This window comes from Sipha flava, unplaced genomic scaffold (assembly GCF_003268045.1).
Source record: "Sipha flava isolate LNK unplaced genomic scaffold, YSA_version1 48_pilon_pilon, whole genome shotgun sequence".
NCBI lineage: Eukaryota > Metazoa > Arthropoda > Insecta > Hemiptera > Aphididae > Sipha > Sipha flava.
In genome coordinates, this window is record NW_020273306.1 from 370,451 (window position 1) to 391,420 (window position 20,970).

Sequence of the window (20,970 nt, forward strand, 5' to 3'; positions counted from 1 at the left end):
GAAACACTCGATACATAATAACCTTAAATTCCCATGAAATTATAGTAAATATATTTTTTTATGTTCAAATAACTCAAGTTTCAATATTTTTGAAAATGATGTTAAAAATACACATTTAGGCTGAATAACAAATGATGCCAGTGTTAACCTGCGGAGCTGATTCAACCTTTTGAGCATGATAAATAATAATTTACCAATCATCTTATCATTTTGGTCCAGAATTTAATTTTGATTGGAATAAAAACTACTATTAAAGTTTGTCATTTAAAACAGTTTCTTGCAAACATAGTACATTATAACATAAATTGTTATGTAGTATTAATATTTTTTTTTAGTTTATATATATATTAACTTATTGAGATCAATGACTATCAAATTTCGTTTTTTATTATTGTTATTATAAAAATTCAATATTGGTTTGAAAAATATTTCATATAATTATAATTTTATCAGTTGTAAATTGAGTGAAAACATTTGGTATACTTATTGTTATATATGTCCACTATGTATTTGACATACTAATTAAATAAAAAAAATAAGATATTTATTCTATGCTACTATATAAAAAATATTATAATTGGAATTTGATAATATAAATACATATTTTTTTATCAACCCTAATATGGATGTTGTAATTAGTATTATTTAGAAAATATTAGATTAAGTTTACTTATGCCAACCGATTCATATTTGTATTTTAGCTGCCGAAGATACTCCACAATTATATATGGCTTGTGGTCGAGGATCGAGGTCTACTTTAAGAGTTTTAAGACATGGACTTGAAGTTTCAGAAATGGCTGTATCTGAACTGCCAGGCAGTCCAAATGCAGTGTGGACAGTAAAAAGAAGAGCTGATGGTAAGATATCAAATTTAATATTTTGACCCAAAATAACTTTTCACTTATTTGGATTACTATTTATTTTTTATTATTTGTTTAAATATGTCAATATAATAGAACTTCTATAACTTAAATCTTAATATAATTATATGTATACCCCAACTGAAAAAATAAATTTTATTCTACAGAAATTAAATTAAAGGAATCAATTTTTTTTTCTGCTTGGATTTTGAGTTACAGAAGTTCTACTGTATATATTTAGATTATAAGTTAATTTTATTTAAGTTATATAACCTTAAAATAGGTACATTATTTGTTATGTATACTATCTATTAAATATTAGTTAGGTACATAGGCTATTTATAAGTTATCTTAAAACCTCCCAAAATGTCCACTCTTATTTTATTTGAATATTCTTATGAAATCTTAAAATCCAATCGTATATTAATGCGCTGGTGAATAGATTATAAAATCTATCAAACATCAGTTCGTTTATTTTTCAGGTATTGAATCACCGTAGTGGCTCTGAATCAAATAGGTAAGTTGTAGAGTTGGACGGGAGTGATTGAAGAAATCCACTTATAAAATAAGAACACACTTCCTCAGCTGAAATAGTTAAAGAAAATAAGTTCATTAATTTATATTGTAAGATAAATTTGTTAAGTGACTAGACAATACTGGTGTATAATATTTTCATTGTTTCAGCATATTGATGTAAATAGGATGAGTCCTAATATGAGACATTCCAACACTAAACAATCAACTAGTTGTCTACTATTGATCACAACGTTAAAATATAGTTTAATCTTTTTTTTGTCTTAAAAATATTTAAGTTCAAGTTGCTAAAGTTTTTATCCTATTGATTTTGAATAATTTACTTGACAAATATTTTTTTATTTTTAAATCTTCTGTATAATCAATTTTATTTTGTTAATAGTTAATTTCATATTAGATTTCCAAAGAAAAATATTGATGGTTAATTTTGATTGAATTTTGCTTTTCTTTATGATAAAAAAAAAAAAAAAAATTTCCATCTAAAAAATGAAGATAAAATTTGATGATATATTTTGTTTTAATTCTTTCAGAAAGTTATGATGCCTATATCATTGTGTCTTTCTCAAATGCCACTCTAGTATTGTCTATTGGAGAAACAGTGGAAGAAGTTTCAGACTCAGGTTTCTTAGGAACTACACCAACACTATCTTGTTCTCCATTAGGTGATGATGCTGTAGTTCAAATATATCCAAATGGTGTACGTCATATACGTTCTGATAAAAGAATGCATGATTGGAAAGCTCCAGAAAAAAAAAAAATTGTTAAGTGTGCTGCCAATCAAAGACAAGTTGTGATTGCTCTTGGTGGTGGTGAACTTGTATATTTTGAAATGGATCCGGTAAATAAATTGCTTAACATAGTCTTTCTTTATAAATAAAATTTTATTTTTAAATTGTTTGATAGTAAATTATAATTAAGCATTTTTAAATATATAAATAATTTATTTAATATTAAATATTTCCATATCAATATAAATATAAATAATAAAGGCAAAAATGCCTATAGAGAGCACAAATTTTATTTAAATATTTCCAAACCATGAAATTTCTTTAAAATACTATTATAAGTATAAGTATTCATTAATTTTAAGAGTTACTATGATTAATATTTATAGAATAACAAATAACTATATTAATAAAAATTCGTCAAACTATCTAATTTTGTAACATATAAAACTTTTTTAATTTTTCTAGAAATTCTTTTCTATTATAGATTATTTAGATAATATTTTATCAAATTATCAAGCTCCATGTATTAAAGTTTAAAATATTTCTAAAAAAAATTATCGTTGATTTCAGTGATTGTTTTATTTTTTCAAGATCTTATATTCAATAACTTGTAAATTTTTATTTGAAAATTATCTGTAATAAATATGTTTAGAGGAATTTAATAATATTACATTTTCATTACTGTCAAATCAGAATAAATTAATTTTTAATTTTTGATAAATTGCTAAGAAAATATGTAATTTTCTATATTAAATAAAAAATGATAGCTATCTTGTCATATGCACTCTATTGGCAACATTGCAACTGCAGTTTGTGTTCTACCATTTTTATGTGCTCTTCTCTAAAGTTGAAGTCGACCTTTATTATTTTTCCTCGTCTCTCTTAATAAGTATTCGTCAACTTGGATCACTATTCTAAGTCCTCCAAATTTAGTACTATTTTGAAACATTCTGACAGGTACATCATGACATAAGTTCATTCAGTCACACACTGTTTGATCTGATGTACCGGTTAAAGTGATAATTGTAGACTGTTATATTTTGACACTAATAATAGATGAGTTTAAGTTGTGCACCGATGCTCAATCCGCTATTGTTACGGCCATTTTTGTCAATGTACGTCCAAAAACTATTGTCCTTTTTAAATACATAGGTAATTAATATTATATCTGAAATATTAAATAACGTTTCTTACCTTATACTTTGAGTAGTTTGACACCCTTTCCTTTTACATCTCAACAATTTCCTTACTATCCCGCATTCTTTTTTTATGTATTACATCATTTCACTATCACATTTATCACAAAAAATATTTTCTACGCAGTTAAAAAATTAGTAACTGATTCTTCGTTATGTATAATTTTGTAAATTTCTTTTGTAATCATTTTGAATGTCACGTGAAAATATAAAATCGTGTATGAAGTGTGGACTCAAGTATTGTCACCGGGCGACTAAATATATGATCAAAAATTATATGATACAGGAAGAAAGAGTACTTATCTTTATTATTATCACAATAATAAAGATATAAATTGCATAATAGAGTGTATATCTAGGGTAGAGCACATACAACAAGATAGCCAAAATGTCATGTCTATATTTATTATTTTTTAAGTTATGAAAATAAACAAAAATTAAATAAAATTAATTAAAATGATCAAAACAAATCTTTATGGTTAAAATTGAGTACACTGACACATTTAATGATTAAACCAATTCATTCCTTGTTTTATTTAGAATCTTAAAAAAAATTAGTCCTAATTTGAAGTATTATTATATTGTTTGTGCAAATATTTATAATAAGTTCCTTTTTAAAATATCATTACGTTAAGTAGTTTTCTATATTTTATTTATATTCATGTTAAAAGTATTTATTTAATAATATTTCTTATTATTTAAGAGTTAATCACTAAACTATTATATTTTTTATTGGTTAATAATTTATTAGTATATCATAATATATTTTAAAAATTTAGAGATTTATTTATAATATATAAATTTAAATATTTATATATATATATATATATTTATATTAAATAATAATTATAATTGATTATAATTTTAATAATATTTTAATTAACTGGCATCATTTATTTATTTGAAATATTTATTTATAATTTAATATTTCAATCAAATTATTTTATTGGTGCAAAAATAATTTAACAAGTATGTCGCCTTCTAAAAGCCGATATATGCTCATTGAAGTGAACCATATTTGTACATTTATTATTCAATTAAAATTGATTTATTTTTATAATATGTTATGCACAATTTACTATTTGAATTACTTTTAATTAATTGAATAATTATAAATTAATTAAATTGATGCTAAATGAAATAGCAAACATGTCGCCTTCTAATAGCCGACACATGCTCATTGAAGTGAACCATGTTTACACATTATTTTGTTTTTTAATATATTGATGAATATATGTTTATTATTAATATATGTATTATTTGACACTTATTTTAGACCGGACATTTAAATGAACATAAAGACCGCAAAGAAATGAATTCCGATGTTCTTTGTATGGCATTGGCAAATGCTCCTTCTGGAGAACAGATGTCACGCTTTTTAGCAGTTGGTTTAACTGATGAAACTGTTCGTATTATTTCTTTAGACACCACAGTAAGTTTTTCTTGATTACTTTTTATAAATTGAATATAATTAATTAACCTAATATTAATTTGTTTATTTAAAGGATTGTTTAGTTCAGTTGAAAATGCAAGCTATACCAGCAATGCCTGAGTCATTATGTATTGTAGAAATGGGTGCTTGTGATGGAGGCTCTTCGGATGAACCAGGAATGAATTCTTTATCAATGTTATATTTAAACATTGGCTTACAAAATGGTGTATTACTTCGTACTGTTTTGGATGGTGTCACTGGAGAAATGGCTGATACAAGAGCACGTTACTTAGGAGGAAAACCAGTCAAATTGTTTAAAATAAAAACACGAGGAAATGAAGCAGTAAGTGTTTTGCATGACTTAAAGGTATTTTAGTGTTAAATTCTTATTCTTATTTTTCAGGTACTCGCCATGTCCAGTAGATCATGGTTAAGTTATTATTATCAAAATCGTTTTCATCTCACACCCTTATCATATGAAAGTTTAGAATATGCATCTGGTTTCTCTTCAGAACAGTGTCCTGAGGGTATAGTTGCTATATCTGGTAATACCTTACGCATTTTGGCCTTGGAAAAATTGGGCGCTGTTTTTAACCAAGTTTCATTTCCTGTTGAATATACACCCAGAAAGTTTGTTATTCACCCAGATTCTGCTCATTTAATTGTGGTAGAAACTGAACATAATGCATATACTGAACAAACAAAAAAACAGAGGCGAATACAAATGGCAGAAGAAATGCAAGAAGCTGCTGGAGAAGAAGAACAAGAATTGGCTAAGGAAATGGCTGAAGCATTTTTGAATGAAGATTTACCAGAAAATATGTTTGGTGCTCCTAAAGCTGGTCCTGGAATGTGGGCATCATTAGTCAGATTGTTCAATCCAGTTCTAGGTATAACAGAAGCTGTTTATAGGTTCCCTCAGAATGAAGCAGTTATGAGGTTTTTACTTAATCATTTTTTTTTTTTTTTTAATTTTAACAAGTTAATATTAATATGAATTTTGTTTTATAGTGTTGCTTTAGTACGTTTTTCAAGTTACCCAGATTCACAATTTGTTTTATTTGGTGTTGCCAATGAACTTCATTTGAATCCAAGACATGTAACTTGTGGATATATCTATACTTATAAGTAAGTTTAGTTTATTTTCATAATAGAATATTAAATTAGTTTTATAAAAAAACATTTTCATACCTAATATTGTTTTCAGAGTTAATCCAACATGCACATCTTTAGAATTAGTGCACAAGACAACAGTTGATAATGTTCCAACTGCCATATGTGGTTTCCAAGGACGTGTAGTTATTGGCATTGGTCGAATATTACGTCTATATGATATTGGTAAAAAAAAACTGTTAAGGAAATGTGAAAATAAAGTAAGTATTCAAATTTTTACATTTTTAATTGTTTTTTATATATATTTTTTTCTATTATTTCAGCAAATCCCATTACTGATAGTAGGAATTCGTGTTATGGGCTGCAGGATTTATGTTAGCGATGTTCAAGAAAGTGTTTATATGGTACGATACAAGCGAAATGAAAATCAACTAATCATATTTGCTGATGATACACAACCCAGATATATAACAGCTATGGAAATTCTCGATTACAATACTGTTGCTACTGCTGACAAATGTGGAAATATTTCAGTGGTATGGAATTCATGGACTTAAATTTAAACCTTTTGGATGTAGCAAATGTTTATTTAGTTTAATTAGTTTATTCTTTAATATATTTTTTTTTATTTCAGGTAAGATTAGCTTCATCAATATCTGATGAGGTTGATGATGATCCAACTGGTAATAAAAGTCTTTGGGATCGTGGTTTACTCAATGGTGCTTCTCAGAAAGCAGATTTTATTGTAAATTTTCATGTTGGAGAAATTTGTACCTCAATACAAGTAAGTTGTTAATGTATTTATATATAAAGTGATAAGTACAATAATTGTTTAATTATAATAGTAATATTATATAATAATTATAAGATACTTATAAGAATAGAGGCCCAATTACTTGTTTTTGACAAATATTTTTTTTTCTTTAACTTTAATTTTTTTCATTTTATATGTTGGTAGAACAATGGCCTATATACATACAGTAATATACAATAATTTATAATTATAATTTTACTGTAGAGGAAAAAGCCAATGAATGAAGTTATGACTTTCTTCCTTCAATAAAAAGTTAAAAAGAAAGTTTGAATTGGACCCTTCTTCATATAAGTGTCTATTGTAATAATTATTCACCCATTTTTATGCTTTAATTATGTATTTATTTAAATTCTGATTTATAAAAAATGAATTTACCATTTAAGATTATATTTAAATACATACAACTTGTTTTCCAAATGGAAACAAATATTTTTTAAGATTAAAATCCAGTTGGTTATTTGTTATTACTTATTAGTATTAAGTAATTTCTAGCATTGTTCATTTTTTATTTTTATTTTATCAGAAAGCCACTTTGATACCAGGTGGTTCTGAATCCCTAGTTTATGCTACTGTGACTGGTACTATTGGAGTTCTTGTGCCATTTACTGCTCATGAAGAACAAGACTTTTTTCAACATCTTGAAATGCATATGCGTTCAGAAAATTCTCCTCTTTGTGGACGAGATCATCTATCATATCGATCTTATTATTTCCCTGTTAAGGTTAGTGAATTGAAAATATATTTTATCATTGAAATAATTAGCTAAATTGTTATTTTTTATTTTTTTTTAGAATGTTTGTGATGGAGATTTATGTGAACAATACAATTCTATTGATATTGCTAAACAAAAAAGCATTGCTGCTGATCTTGACAAAACACCAGCTGAAGTGTCTAAACGGCTGGAAGATATAAGAACAAGATATGCATTTTAAATAATTACCACCTACCCTAGTTTTTGTATTATATTTATTTTATGTGTAATTAATTATATTTTTATTTCATAAGTTCATGGGTTCAAATTTATTAAATTTTTAATTTTATTCAATGAGTTCCTGGTATAAATTCATGAAAAATAATAATTTTAACAGATATATTATTGAATTCTTCAAATATTCAAGTAAAGAATTTCTTGACCTTAATTATCTTTTTGAATTATATAAAAAAATGTATTCAGTATGACATGATAGGAATTATTATAATACAATAGGTGTAATCACATAAAGATTGGCACTTGTAAATTATATTAAAAAATAAAAATTCATTAAATGTATTTCTATTAAGTGTTCAAAATTGTATATAAATATGTAAATCATCAAGTAGTTAATCAATTCTTGGATTATATATATTTTTAGAAATAAATTAACAAAGTTTTATTTATTACATTTGATTGATAAAAACTATTTTGTTGGCGTTTGTTAAGTTTAAATTTAAATTTCTTGGGAATGTCAAAGAAACTACAAAGAAGATATAATGTTGATTATGATATTGAAAATCGAGAAGCTGTTGGAATTAATTCAACGAAAATGCGTAAATTATGTTGGGAAACATTAATACATTTCTATCAACACTTTAGAAATTCGATAACTATGGTTATGGATCTGTGTTGGTAAAACGATATCATATAGCAGCATTTCCCAACCTATGGGTCGCTGTAAGCTAATAACAAGAAAAATATCTTGGTTTATCAAAGTACAATTATTATTTCTATATTTCAGAGTTTAGTTTTGTCGTGTTATTTTTTTTTTTTTTGCGGACACTTTTGGGTAGCCTTAGCGATAGTTGGATTGGGAAACACTGTCGTATGGTCTACTACATATATAATATCTTAGTCCGTGGTTTACTGCTCATATCGGCCGGGTGGCAGTAGAGGACTTGATATACGTAGGTTTTTAATTATTTGTTATAGACAATCGATTGGTTCAGCGACGAAGAAGCACGCGAGAGTCGCCCAAGTCGTCGGAGCGTGTGTTGTTTTGGTGTCTACGACGATTTTTGTTCGCCACGCGATAGGTTTGGTAACTAGTTAAATGACGGCGAATGAGGGGGGCACCCACGCATTTTCGGAATCGACCGACCCCGTCGGCAGTCCGGCCGCGAATGGCTCCTACGCAGCGCGCGCGTTCCCATGGCGACCCTCCGCCGCTGTCGGTAAGAGTGTACCACCAAGTGCCCGCACGGCGTGCGAAGCTTCGGGGGGGAGGGGGATCCGCTGACGGTTATATCTGCCGGCATTTGCGATGTATTACAAACCAATGCACCGTGTGAGGGAGAAGGTACGTCGGCCGCGGCGTCGACTAATTACGTTGCGTGTCGCGTGCGCGTCCCACAGCCTCGAGCCCGTCTACGTAGTGTGGGCGAGTCCGTTTTCGACCAAAACCATACCCTTATCTTTTAGGCCGATTCACTTTTCGACCAAAATCGTACCCTTCCTTTTTCGACCAAAACAAAAATTTATATAATAAATTTAAAATAATAAAATATAGATTTATAATGTTTGATTATGATGGAAACTACTATAATATATTAATGACGATTCAGGGTTTTACTCATGTAGCGAGGTTTTAGGTTCACATACTTAATCCCATTTGCAACAGTATCAAGGTTTGTATAAAAACTTGGTTAGGTTTAGACTATAATTCCCCTTGGGGTGAAGCCCCATCCCCTCGAAAAATGCCACGCAGTGGCACTCAAGTTGGTGATTGGATCCAGCAGGCGTAACGAGCCAAGTCCTAAAATATTTAATATTAAAATTCCGATTTTTCAAAAAAAAAATGCAAACAATTTTTATTACCGATAAGAGATCAAAACTAGATACAAAATATCGTTCTCTTTTATATTTATATTTTAATAATTATTGGCAAAAATTGTATATAATTATTTTATTATTTTAAATTTATTACATAAACTTTTGTTTTGGTCTAAAAGGGAATCGACCTATTTTAAATTTGGTCGGAAAATGAATCGGCCGAAAAGGGAAGGGTACGTTTTTGGTCGAAAACGGTCATGCTCGTGCGGTTACCGTCTACTGCTGTTTCCTTACGTCGGTAATCCTTTCCGATTACTTGCACGGTCCCGATCCGTCTGAATGCGGATTTAAATGCCGTCCTCGGGTTTAGCGTGTGCGGTAAAAACGCTCGCTGGTTTTCCGATCGTAGAACTCGCAAGGGGGCTCACATCTGCGGCCCTATCCGTTGTACGTTTATTTAGATTTTCCAGGGAATCACCACGTTTTCATTATGAAATCAGGCACAAAACTCGTCATACCTGTGATTTGAACCACTTTTTTTTTTTTATTTTTTATTACGATTATCGACAGTAAAATGAAAATCAATGTGATAACAACAGCAACCGGATATTGTGTTTTCGTAAATCGTTATCGATTCTGAACGAAACGAGGAATGTATTGTATTCACTATAATGCGTGTTAAATATTTTTCTGTACACAATTTCGACCGGAAAGGTTGATCTCAATCATTACCGAGTCCGAAGTAAAAGATAGGAAATGGGTTCTGACTGGCATTTCGAGGAGGTAGGTCATTTTAAGAATTACTCAACAGTTTTCATAATAACTGTGATGAAATGACGAAAAATTATTAAAAAAAAACATTTGTAACATTTGTAGCATACCGGTTTTGGGCAAAATCGAATTTTTCTTTTCGTCGTACAATAAACAATAAATATTGTAGAAACTTGACATTTTTACTGAATGCTTACGTCATCATCATAATCTTTCATAAACTTAAAATACAATAGTAATTAATAATTATGGTTGATTTAATTTGTAGGTAGGTACAATGTACATGATAAAAAGTATTGAGTTCGAGTTCGAGTTCGACTTATCATAATAGGTTCGGTTTGGTATAAAATATGAAGGTTCGGTTCGAGTTCGAAAAAATAATTTAAAGTTCGGTTCAAGTTTGGTTCGATTTAAAAAATCAGGGTTCAACCCATCACTAGTTATTACACACATCGTAATTTTTGTATGGGGTGATAATTTGCAAACAAATCATTATTATTTTTTTTTACGTTTCTAAAGCTCTCACACTAAGCACAGTATTTTATAACATTTAAAAAAAGACCTAGGGGGATTTGTACCTATCTATACCAATAAAAAAATTAATATTTTTTTACCCACCTACATAGGTATATTACAAATTATTTAACATATATACTCCCTTATGTGAACTTTACGAGCGGCAATTGATTTATTATACCTACCATAATCTACCAACATTTTAACTTTTCACTCATGTCCACTGTAGTATTAAATAATGTGGCAAATAATACCTAGTAGTGCTCTGCATAGTCCGGTCTTAATCAGTCTGGTCTGGACCGGACCGGACCGTGGTCCGGTCTAGTATGGTCCTAACATACAAAATCTATTGAATCATCGGTTTGGTCCAGTTCAATAATTTTTAGGAGTAGTTCGGTCCAATTCTCAGATCATATGCATTATTTTTAATCAAGCCCGGTTTCAAAAAAAAAAAAAAAAAATGAAAATCAGTCCGGTTTGGTTCCAATCACGGTACTTAAAATCTAAATATATATTTATTATGTAAACAAATGAAACGAAAAAACCTACAACTTTAGGTATAAATTTATTTATAAAGTCAGGTAGTCCAGTCCAGTGTAATACTAAATGCATTATATGGTACGGTATGGGCTAATACAGACTGAACCTTACGGACCGGTCCATAAACGGTCCAAAATGTTTTAAGATCGGACCGACAGTCCGGTTCACGGTCTACTTTATTAAATGTTATTTAATTACTGGCCCGTTTCGGTCTAAAAATTATATGAAACCATTGATTTGGTCCAATTTTGGTCTTTGATTAACGTTTAAGTGTGGTCCGGTCCGACTTCGGTCCCCTTGGTAAAATTTGAAGCTCGGTCTGATCCTTAAAATAACGGACCGCGCAGAACACTAAAACCTAATGTATACATTTGTTTTGAAATATTCCGATGGGTGTCTTATATATTTTTCTCTAAATGGTACACAGATATGTCCGAGATATTCTGTTCCTTAGGGAAATTGTAAAAAATATGCAATCAAAGTAATTCATATATAATAATTAATTTTATTAGCAATCCATTGTACGTTATAAAACTGTTTGAATTACCTTGAAGTTCATATGACGAGGTGGCCGAGTGGTTAAGGCGTTGGACTGCTAATCCAATGTGCTCTGCACGCGTGGGTTCGAATCCCATCTTCGTCGAGGTTTTCGAAATTTATGTACGTAGTGCGTATGTGCAATGCTGTTGTTACTCCCCCGAGAAATCGTGTTTTCGACGGTTATTGTTTCTTTAATTTTTTTATTTAGATTATAAATCCCGCCATTCACTTCACTATATACGGCCAAACTTCAATAAATAACCGATGGTTATTTGGTATTATAATATTTGGTATTAATATATAAAATATAATTATTATTATATTATATTATATTAATTTATTGATCTGGTATAAGATTTTTTCCTATCGTTGCCGGTATAATTTTCTGTTTTAAAATATGAAAACACAATTAAATACACTTCTGATGTGATAAACAATAAAACCATAAAAACGATTACGATTATAATAATTATACATGTAATTTGTTGCAACATATTGCAAATCACAGTGCACAGTCATGTATGGACTGTTCAAATATTGTATTTTTAAATAATATATTACGTACATACCAGACATTTATTTATTATCATGTGTATCTTATTGATTTCCAGAATGGTTTTTGTCACCACCATAACCTTCAATATTTTAATTTATATGATTTCTTCTTTTTCTTCAACAGCTTAAGGGTCCATTAAGGATCTGCGCTGCCACTAGTAAGTCTTTCCATTTCTTTCTGTCCAAAGTCCAGTCTAACGTTGCATGTTCATCTATTAGTCTCATATCCTTTTCTACGGTGTTGTTCCATCTTGTTATTGGTCTTCTAAGTGGGCATTTTTTATTTATTTTTCTTATCAGAACATTTTTTAATACATCTTCATCAGCTCTCCATACATGTCCCAGCTACTCTAGAAGTTTACACCTTATATATGTGAGTATATTTGGTTTTTCATACAGATCATACAGCTCTTCATTATGCCTCTTTTCATAAATTCCCAGGTTGTCGTTGTATACCGGTCCATATATATTTCTTACTATTTTCCTTTTCCATATAGCAAGTTTTCTATTGTCATCTTTTGTCGTAGACCAAGTCTCACATCCGTAAGTTACTAATGGCCTAAGATAGCTTGTGTACAGTGTAGTTTTTGACTTCCTTGATAGCAGTTTTGATCTCAAAAGTTTGTTTATGCTAAAGTAACATCTATTTTCATTCGATATTCTTTCTTTTATTTCCCTATGCATGTTGTTACTGCTGTTTATATTAACACCTAAGTATTTGAAATTATCCACCCTTTCAAAATTCATACTTCTTACTTTCAGGTTTGACTGGTCTAAGTTTTTTCTAGATAGTATCATAAGTTTATTCTTTTCTTCATTGATACATAAACTCATGTTTTTTTCTGGCTTCTATTAGTTTAGAAACTGAGCGGGTAACTTCTTCTCACGTATTCCCTAAAAGAATTATGTTATCAGCATATGCTATAACAGTTTCTTCACCAAGAACTTCCATTGTTCGTCCTTCATAGGATTCTCTGATAAATTTTTCTAGTCCCAGGTTAAATAAAGTTGAGGATAAAGTATCTCTCTGTCTCAATCCTGAATTAACCTCAAAGGCTGGCGATAATCTCTGTAAGAAACGTACTTTAAGTAACGTCTTGTCATTATACATTTTTACTAAGTTTACATTTTATGTGGGATTCCAAAAAGTATCATTGCTTTTCATAGTTCTTTCTTATTTACACTGTCATAAGCTTGTTTGTAATCCACAAATACCATATATAGGTCCTTATCGAACTCATAGTATTTCTCTATCCTTAAGGTGAATATGTGGTCGACGATGGATTTCCCCTTTACAAAGCCACATTGGTACCTTCCCATGATGTCTTCTGTATACAGCGCTATATTTTTCAAAAGTAGCGTCGACAATATTTTATAACAAGTATCCAATAAGGAAATTCCTCTGCAATTTGTTGAGTCTAGTGTGTCTCCTTTTTTAAATATTGGGCATAATATTGTCGGGTTCCACTCTCCTGGCATTTCTTCGCTTTCCCAAATTACCTTAATCATTTTCCAAATTCCACTTTTAATCGTTTCTCCTCCATTTTTTAGTAATTCCGCTACTATGTTACTTTCTCTAGGTGATTTTTTTTTCTTTAGTGTTCCTATGATGTTATAGATTTCCCGTTTCATTGGGGGTTCAATACATGGTTCTGCTGTACTATATTGTATATCCGTTTCTTCGTGTATTGGTGTTGGTGCTGTTTTATTTAGAAAAAATTCAAAATGTTTTTTAAATTCTTCTACTACTGACTCCTCTTTTGTTGCTCACCTAAATCATTCCTTAAAATCCTAGTTTGTGGTTTATATCCCCGTTTAATGTTGGCAGTATTGTTGAAGAATCTTCTGGGGTTATTTTTGTTTTCTTCAATTTCCTCAATCTTTCTTTTTTCTGCCAGTCTTTTTTCACATCTTAGTACTTTATTGGTTTCTCTTTTAGTGTTCTTATACCTTTTTATGTTTATGACACTCGGGTCCTTGATAGCTTTTTGTCGTGCGTGATTTCTTCTCTCTATTGCCTCCTTACATCTATCATTAAACTATTCCTTTCTTTTTCTTTTATTCCTAAACAATTATTAGCGCTATTGACTACTACTGTTTTGATTCTGTCTCATATCCGTTCAAAATTTTCACCTTCCTCTATATTTTTGTTAATCTTTTGTAGTTCTTGCAGTGTTTTACACATGTATTATTTTCATACACCCCTGTCTGACAGTTTTTCTATACAGTATTTTACAGATTCCTTATGTTTTAACCTTTTTCCATCTATCGAATAATCTAATTTTAAGTTTTGTAATTACAATGTAGTGGTCCGAGTCGGCGTCTGCCCCTCTGTAGCTCCTGACACTTTTTATATACCCTTTATGTTTATTCTTTATCATTATGTGGTCGATCTGGTTTCTAGTTATTCCATGAGGTGCTATCCAAGTTTGTTTATGTATGTCCTTCCTTGGGAAGTATGTACTAATAAGGGTAAATCCTTTTGCTAAACACAGGTTGATCAACCTGATTCCATTATCGTCACTTATGTCGTGTAAGCTATTCGGTCCAATCATAGATCTGTACATTTCATCCTTCCCTATTTTTGCATTAAAATCACCTATTAGTATTTTGATACAGCTGTTCGTTGTTGTGTCAAGTATATTCTCTAAATCATCGTAGAGTTTATTTTTAACATTTTTTTCTTTCTCTTCAGTTGGCGTATATGCATTTATAATAATAACATCGAAAATGCGACCCGCGATTCGAATATAGCATAACCTGTTATTCACTGTCGTGGTAATGTACTTGTGGTAATGTATCGTCACTCACTATAAATCCCACACCATATTCATGTCTCCCATCCTTTCTTCCGCTATAGAATATTGTTTTGTCTTCTTTTTTCATACTTACATCATTTGGCCATCTAATTTCTTGTAGCGCTAGTATGTTTGTATTATATTTTTTAATAGCGTCCAGTAAGTACTGTAACGCTCTCGGTTTGTTTAATGTCCTAATATTTCATGTACTCGTTTTTAATCTATTTTCAAGTTCCAGTCGTTTCCATTTATCCAATTCCGAGGCTTATTTTGTGGTTTCTTAACAAAGTTTTTTTTTACGATGTAGGATTGTTAGCCTTACGATCAACTATCCATACCTTGGGAAAAGAGGAGCTCGGGGCCCCAGATTCGTCATACCTGTAACACTAGGTGTCCCCCTGGGGGGATTTATATTTATGTATATTTTTTTATTCTATTATTATTCTATTAACGCAGTTCATAATTAATGTACATTTTATCCTTAAGTAATGAGAAAGAAATATAATATTTGTATTATACTTACTATTATTTAATACATGCTACTGAGAAGACAGGTTTGGTTGTATTGAAAGTGTGGTCATGATTTATTTTCAAATAACACTTTGACCCTAACACTCGTACATAACATAATACTAAATATACCCATTGGTTCCGTCTGATGTATACCTCTAGGTTCTTACAGTTGCTTGATACTGGGTTTATTAAAATTCTTTTTTATGATAAATGCACTATACATGTACCTAAATCACCGAACAATGTAAAGTTTTATATTATACATTCTATTCACTATACTTCGGGAGAAAATGTAATGGCGTGAAATTAAGTACTTCCTACGTATATTATTTTTCTTCTTTCCTGGTAACGACCAATTATATATTATAAAGTATGTGTTATGTAATTTTAAAACCAATGATAGTGGTGTTTATCAAGAGCGTACCCAAGGGGGGCGTTTTTGGGTCCGGACCCCTAAACCATTGAAATGTCTACTTACTCAACGATTTAATAGTAAATAGTATAATAATAATAAATAGTGTATTTTAATTTTCCATTATCTTCAATATACAAAGTTTATAGATTATATAATATACCTATAATGTATAAACCATACTTCATATAACCATATTTCATATAAATAAAAAAAAATAAAAATTGTCTCCTTTATAACTATCTTCTTCTTCTTTTTCTTAGGTTTTATTGGGCTTTTAAGACCATCCAGTCTCACAACCTTTATTACTATCAATAGTTTTAAAATCCATTCATAAAAACACTTTTTTTATAATATATATATATATATATATATGTATATAAACTTGAAGTTATACCACGCGTTTCGGTCGACTAATGTACTGGTTATTTTTCGAGCACATCAACGTGCTATAAAATAAGCTTTTAAAAGTAACAATTAACTTTAAAATTATATATACAACATTCGTTTATACAAAATACATTATTATTAATACATTATATAGTGAGGTTTTTATCCACTATAAGTGTGCGGAATTTGGCTGTACGATATACTTACCTGGTAATCCATAAAGTGTGCAGTTTTTGTCTACCAACTTTTTTGGGATTAAAATCAAATGTGTGTGGTTTTTGGATGCAACCGTATATCTGTGGTATTGGTAACCGTTTGCGTGTATTAAACGACCGGTTATTGAAAACTTCAAATCAAGAGAAAAAAAATGCAACGTTCCGTTGTGATATTTTCTTTTAGACAAGAAGATAAATCGATTGCTTTTATAAAATCATTTGAATTTTTTTCTAGTCTAATATAGTTATTTGTAGTTTAATTTTAGAGGAATGTTTTAAATTGCATTTAGCGAAGCAGTTTACGAGACTAATACATCTACGATATATAATATATCTAATTGATACATTTGACGATATCGAAGAATTAAATTAATTTATCATCAATGTTAAAATAACTATAATTATAGATGTATAGATTCAATAAATGTATGATGAGAATCTTAGGAGTGTTGTAAAAAATATCTTGATGACGCTTTTGCGATTTATTTAAAAGAGCGAGGTAAGAAATCAGGTGAGAAATACAAGAACGGGTGACTGATATAAGTGAAAACATTGTTTTTATAAATTTTAAATCAAAATAGCATTGGTTTAAAATAAACGATTCTGAGTGAAGGAGGACAGATGAATCAGGCTCTATTTCTATAAAAATAGTTATTAAATAAGGATAAGTACCTAATTTTTTTATCATCAGATTGTTTAAGTTTAAATAATTTTTTACGAAGAAATTAATTGCTTATAAATATAGGCCTTTATACTTGAATTTAATTAATTTAATATTAATAGTTATATATATATTATATGATTATAATATGTATGTAATGTTAATATAAGTTTCTAGTAAATATTTCAAGTCTCAATACTTAATATTTGTTGACAAAAAAATAATGTATTTATTTATTAAAATGGTAGTGATTGTCCTTTAGTATTAATACTAGACAAAATTTACTACCAGAAATTTCTATAATTTTGATAATTGGAGTTTCCTCATCGAAATCGTGTAGATATAAAAATACAAATAATAAATAGTAAAATTATGACAAAACCAACTTTTGTTATTGAATGTTATTTAGTCATATACTAAAATAAATTGGAGCGAAATAAATAATAGTTATAAGTAAGTTAATCATTTAATAATTAATTAAATGTCTTAAACTTCAATATTGATTTAATTTCAATTAAATAAAATATAAGACATAATATGTTATAATAATAATAATAATAATAATAATAATAATAATAATAATATATCTTATCTTATATTATGTAGTAGGATATGTCATATATGTATTTAGTAAGTATAACATAGATTTTAGATGTCGTTAACCTTAGTTATATATTAAAAAGATTATATAAAATTATGTATTTGTATCAATATGATTTTTCATTGTTTAACAGACAAAGTAAATATTTTAAAATTTGTATTAAATAAATATACTATATACTATGAAATTTTGTTTAGAAGTTAATTACTATATACTCAAAAAAAAAATACATAAATATGTTATTCGAAATAATACGGTTCAATTATAGGTAATAATATTACCTATATATTTTATAACTGTAAATAGTTTTCCGTATTATACATTGTTTGTGTAAACTTGTGATACATTATAATGTAATACTTAAAAGGTTCATATTAACCGTCTCTTTAGACGTAATTAATTTACTAAAACATTACAGGAATGTAGACTGTGGTGCTTGATCTATAGAATGTGCGAATACTCTTAAATCATACTCAGTTGCGCACAATCCCCAAGCGACCTAGCTTAATAAACTAATAGTAACAAGCATCATTATGTATTTTGGAATAATCGAGTTCAAACATTATTCAAATTTCAACATAAAATCGAATCTTGTCAAATAATATCTTTCTCATGCAATGTCTGATGTTATATATGTGACCATAAAATTATTAAGCTATTTTTTTGTTACAAATTTACTTCTCTAAAAAGTGCTTAAAGAAAAAAATAAAATTTTATTTTAAAATAAATAAATTTTTTTATTCATTTGATAACTGGTATCTTAACTAAATATTTTTATAACAACAAAACAAACTTTTATAAAATACTACGCTAAATATTTATAAAGTTACTATTAATAAAAAAATATGATGTATTTTTATGATACAAGTATTCAATATGACATTCCTTTTTCTATTTCCTATTTCTATAGAAAAAAAATTATAATTATATTTTTGTTTATTTGGGAGAAAACGTAATAGAATTTCGTACCATTTATTTATAAGAGTTCGATAATCCGTGGTCATCATGATCACAGGCGCAAATAAGATGGGGATGGGGGGGGCTTAAGCTATTCTCCCTAATGCGAATTCAGCACCCCGGATTTATTATAGTTTAATATCGTATACATTTATTATTTTATATGAATGAGATTTTTTAAATTTAATTAAGCTTTTATCTTGCAACATTACAACTGTTAGTGATTATAACTTATAATAATAATTTAACGATTATTTTGGATCATTTAAAGGTAAAGGAACAAAACCTCAACTTATAGTTTTTGGTTAAAAATAGTAAGGCTGATGCCCGTTGCCATTGAAATTCCTTATTTGCGCCTATGGTCATGATGACGACTTGACCCGAAACGAATACGAAAGTAAAGTTATTCCGTTTTTATATATAATGTATAAGATGTGTATTATAGGTAACTGTATTTTGTTTGTGGATGGATAATACCGATATAAGAGAATTTAAATAATATTATTGTATTATGTGAACGGATAGTATGACATTTTTTAAGCATTTAGGCAATGTAATAATATTACAGTAATTTATTGAGTGAATGCATAAAAATACATTTAAATAAAATATGTTATCAGTATGCTAAAAATGGTTTATAGTTAATTTTATAAAATATATAAAATTATTTAGTTATACATTTGTAAATATCCAATAGTAACAAAATATGTTACATACTGTATAACTGTATTAATATTTTAATCATTCAAACGTTTGGTTTGTACTTGAATTACATAAAATATTTTCATTATTAAATGTGTCAAGTTGAGATAGGTACGTAGAAAAGTAGTACGCACATTTAAAATATTATATTTTGTACTCAATATATTTTAATGCTTTACAATATAAGTAATTTAATTAATTTTTTTCGTCTTAAGAAACAGAACAATGGAATAAATTTTGTTGAAAATAAACTAAAATAGGTATAACTTATACTGTATAGTGTATATAACTGTATAGGTGTACCATAGATATTATGTAGGTACATATATATTTAATTTTATGGTAAATTATTTTTAGTATGAGTTTTTTTTGGAGTATATATATTAAAAATAAAACCCATGAAATGTACTCAATAAAATTTCTAGAATTTTTGGAATGTTTTAAAGTGTATGAGATTAATGCGCCTGCAATATCGTTTTATACCCGTTGTCGTCATTCATATTCTGACATTCCAATTTATTTGCCCTCTTTACAGCTTTTTCATAACCCGTAGGTATTTATCAAGAACTCTCTATTTCAAACTGAATATGTTATATATTGTAATATAGATCAGGCCTTAAAAATATGATCGATTGTTTGTTTTTTATTATAAATATATGACCCGTTGTGTGCACAAGTATCAGTGTTGTGCTCAAATAAAAAAATTATTTAGATAAAGATAAGATAAATTAAATTAAAACGATCTAGATAAAGATAGCTTGAGCAAAAAATTAATCTATCTAGATATAGATAAATAAAAATTATATACATTTTTTACATTTTATATATACTTAATAACAAAAATTAAAACTAAAAATTAAAAACACAGTTTTTTTTTTTTTTTTTTTTTTAAGAAAATTTTAATCAATATAAAGGTAATTCAATTTTATTACCACCTTAGATAAGTATTAACTAATTTAACTGATAACTAATCAACTCATACTATAAATACTGTAAATATTTTAAAGTCTGAAAGAAATACAACATTTTTTGGAAAGATTGGTTTCAATAATATGACATATTTTATAAAAAAATTCTAAAATCGATCAAGTTTTGAAATTGAATGGTTTAATAACACTGAACAAATTATTTCTAGTGGTTTACCGGACTGTAATGTTTATTTATTTTTTATTCATAAAAGCATATTTTAATTATTAATCACATGCGACATTGTATCGTTATTGACATGAGACCACGAATGATTGAAGACAATAATACATGGTACAATACAATAATTAAAAAGTTTAAACATAAGTTTTCATAACAGTATATATTATAAAAAACAGAAGTTAGATTTATTTTTAACAAAATTAATTAGTTATTAACAAAAAAAATAA

General features: G+C 28.3%; 1 protein-coding gene and 1 non-coding gene across 5 annotated transcripts in view; both read left to right on the forward strand.

The window, feature by feature from the left end:
- LOC112690040 (splicing factor 3B subunit 3) overlaps positions 1 to 7,668 on the forward strand; it is a 10,852-nt gene extending 3,184 nt beyond the window's left edge. Inside the window, exons 8-18 of one of the 4 annotated variants that reach the window (XM_025563932.1) lie at positions 702 to 857; positions 1,925 to 2,232; positions 4,595 to 4,750; positions 4,824 to 5,093; positions 5,154 to 5,689; positions 5,762 to 5,878; positions 5,958 to 6,123; positions 6,187 to 6,399; positions 6,498 to 6,647; positions 7,201 to 7,398; positions 7,469 to 7,668. In XM_025563932.1, coding sequence (XP_025419717.1) covers positions 702 to 857; positions 1,925 to 2,232; positions 4,595 to 4,750; positions 4,824 to 5,093; positions 5,154 to 5,689; positions 5,762 to 5,878; positions 5,958 to 6,123; positions 6,187 to 6,399; positions 6,498 to 6,647; positions 7,201 to 7,398; positions 7,469 to 7,609 — 2,411 coding nt within the window. In that variant the 3' untranslated portion in view covers positions 7,610 to 7,668. Of the gene's footprint in view, positions 1 to 701; positions 858 to 1,342; positions 1,750 to 1,924; positions 2,233 to 4,594; positions 4,751 to 4,823; positions 5,094 to 5,153; positions 5,690 to 5,761; positions 5,879 to 5,957; positions 6,124 to 6,186; positions 6,400 to 6,497; positions 6,648 to 7,200; positions 7,399 to 7,468 lie in introns of those variants that run through there. The other 3 variants (XR_003149173.1, XM_025563934.1, XM_025563933.1) reach the window with 3 other exon arrangements.
- A 4,143-nt stretch (positions 7,669 to 11,811) lies between these two features.
- Positions 11,812 to 11,893, forward strand: Trnas-gcu. Its single transcript has one exon. It is a non-coding gene; the product is annotated as a tRNA-Ser (tRNA).
- Positions 11,894 to 20,970: the final 9,077 nt, after the last annotated feature.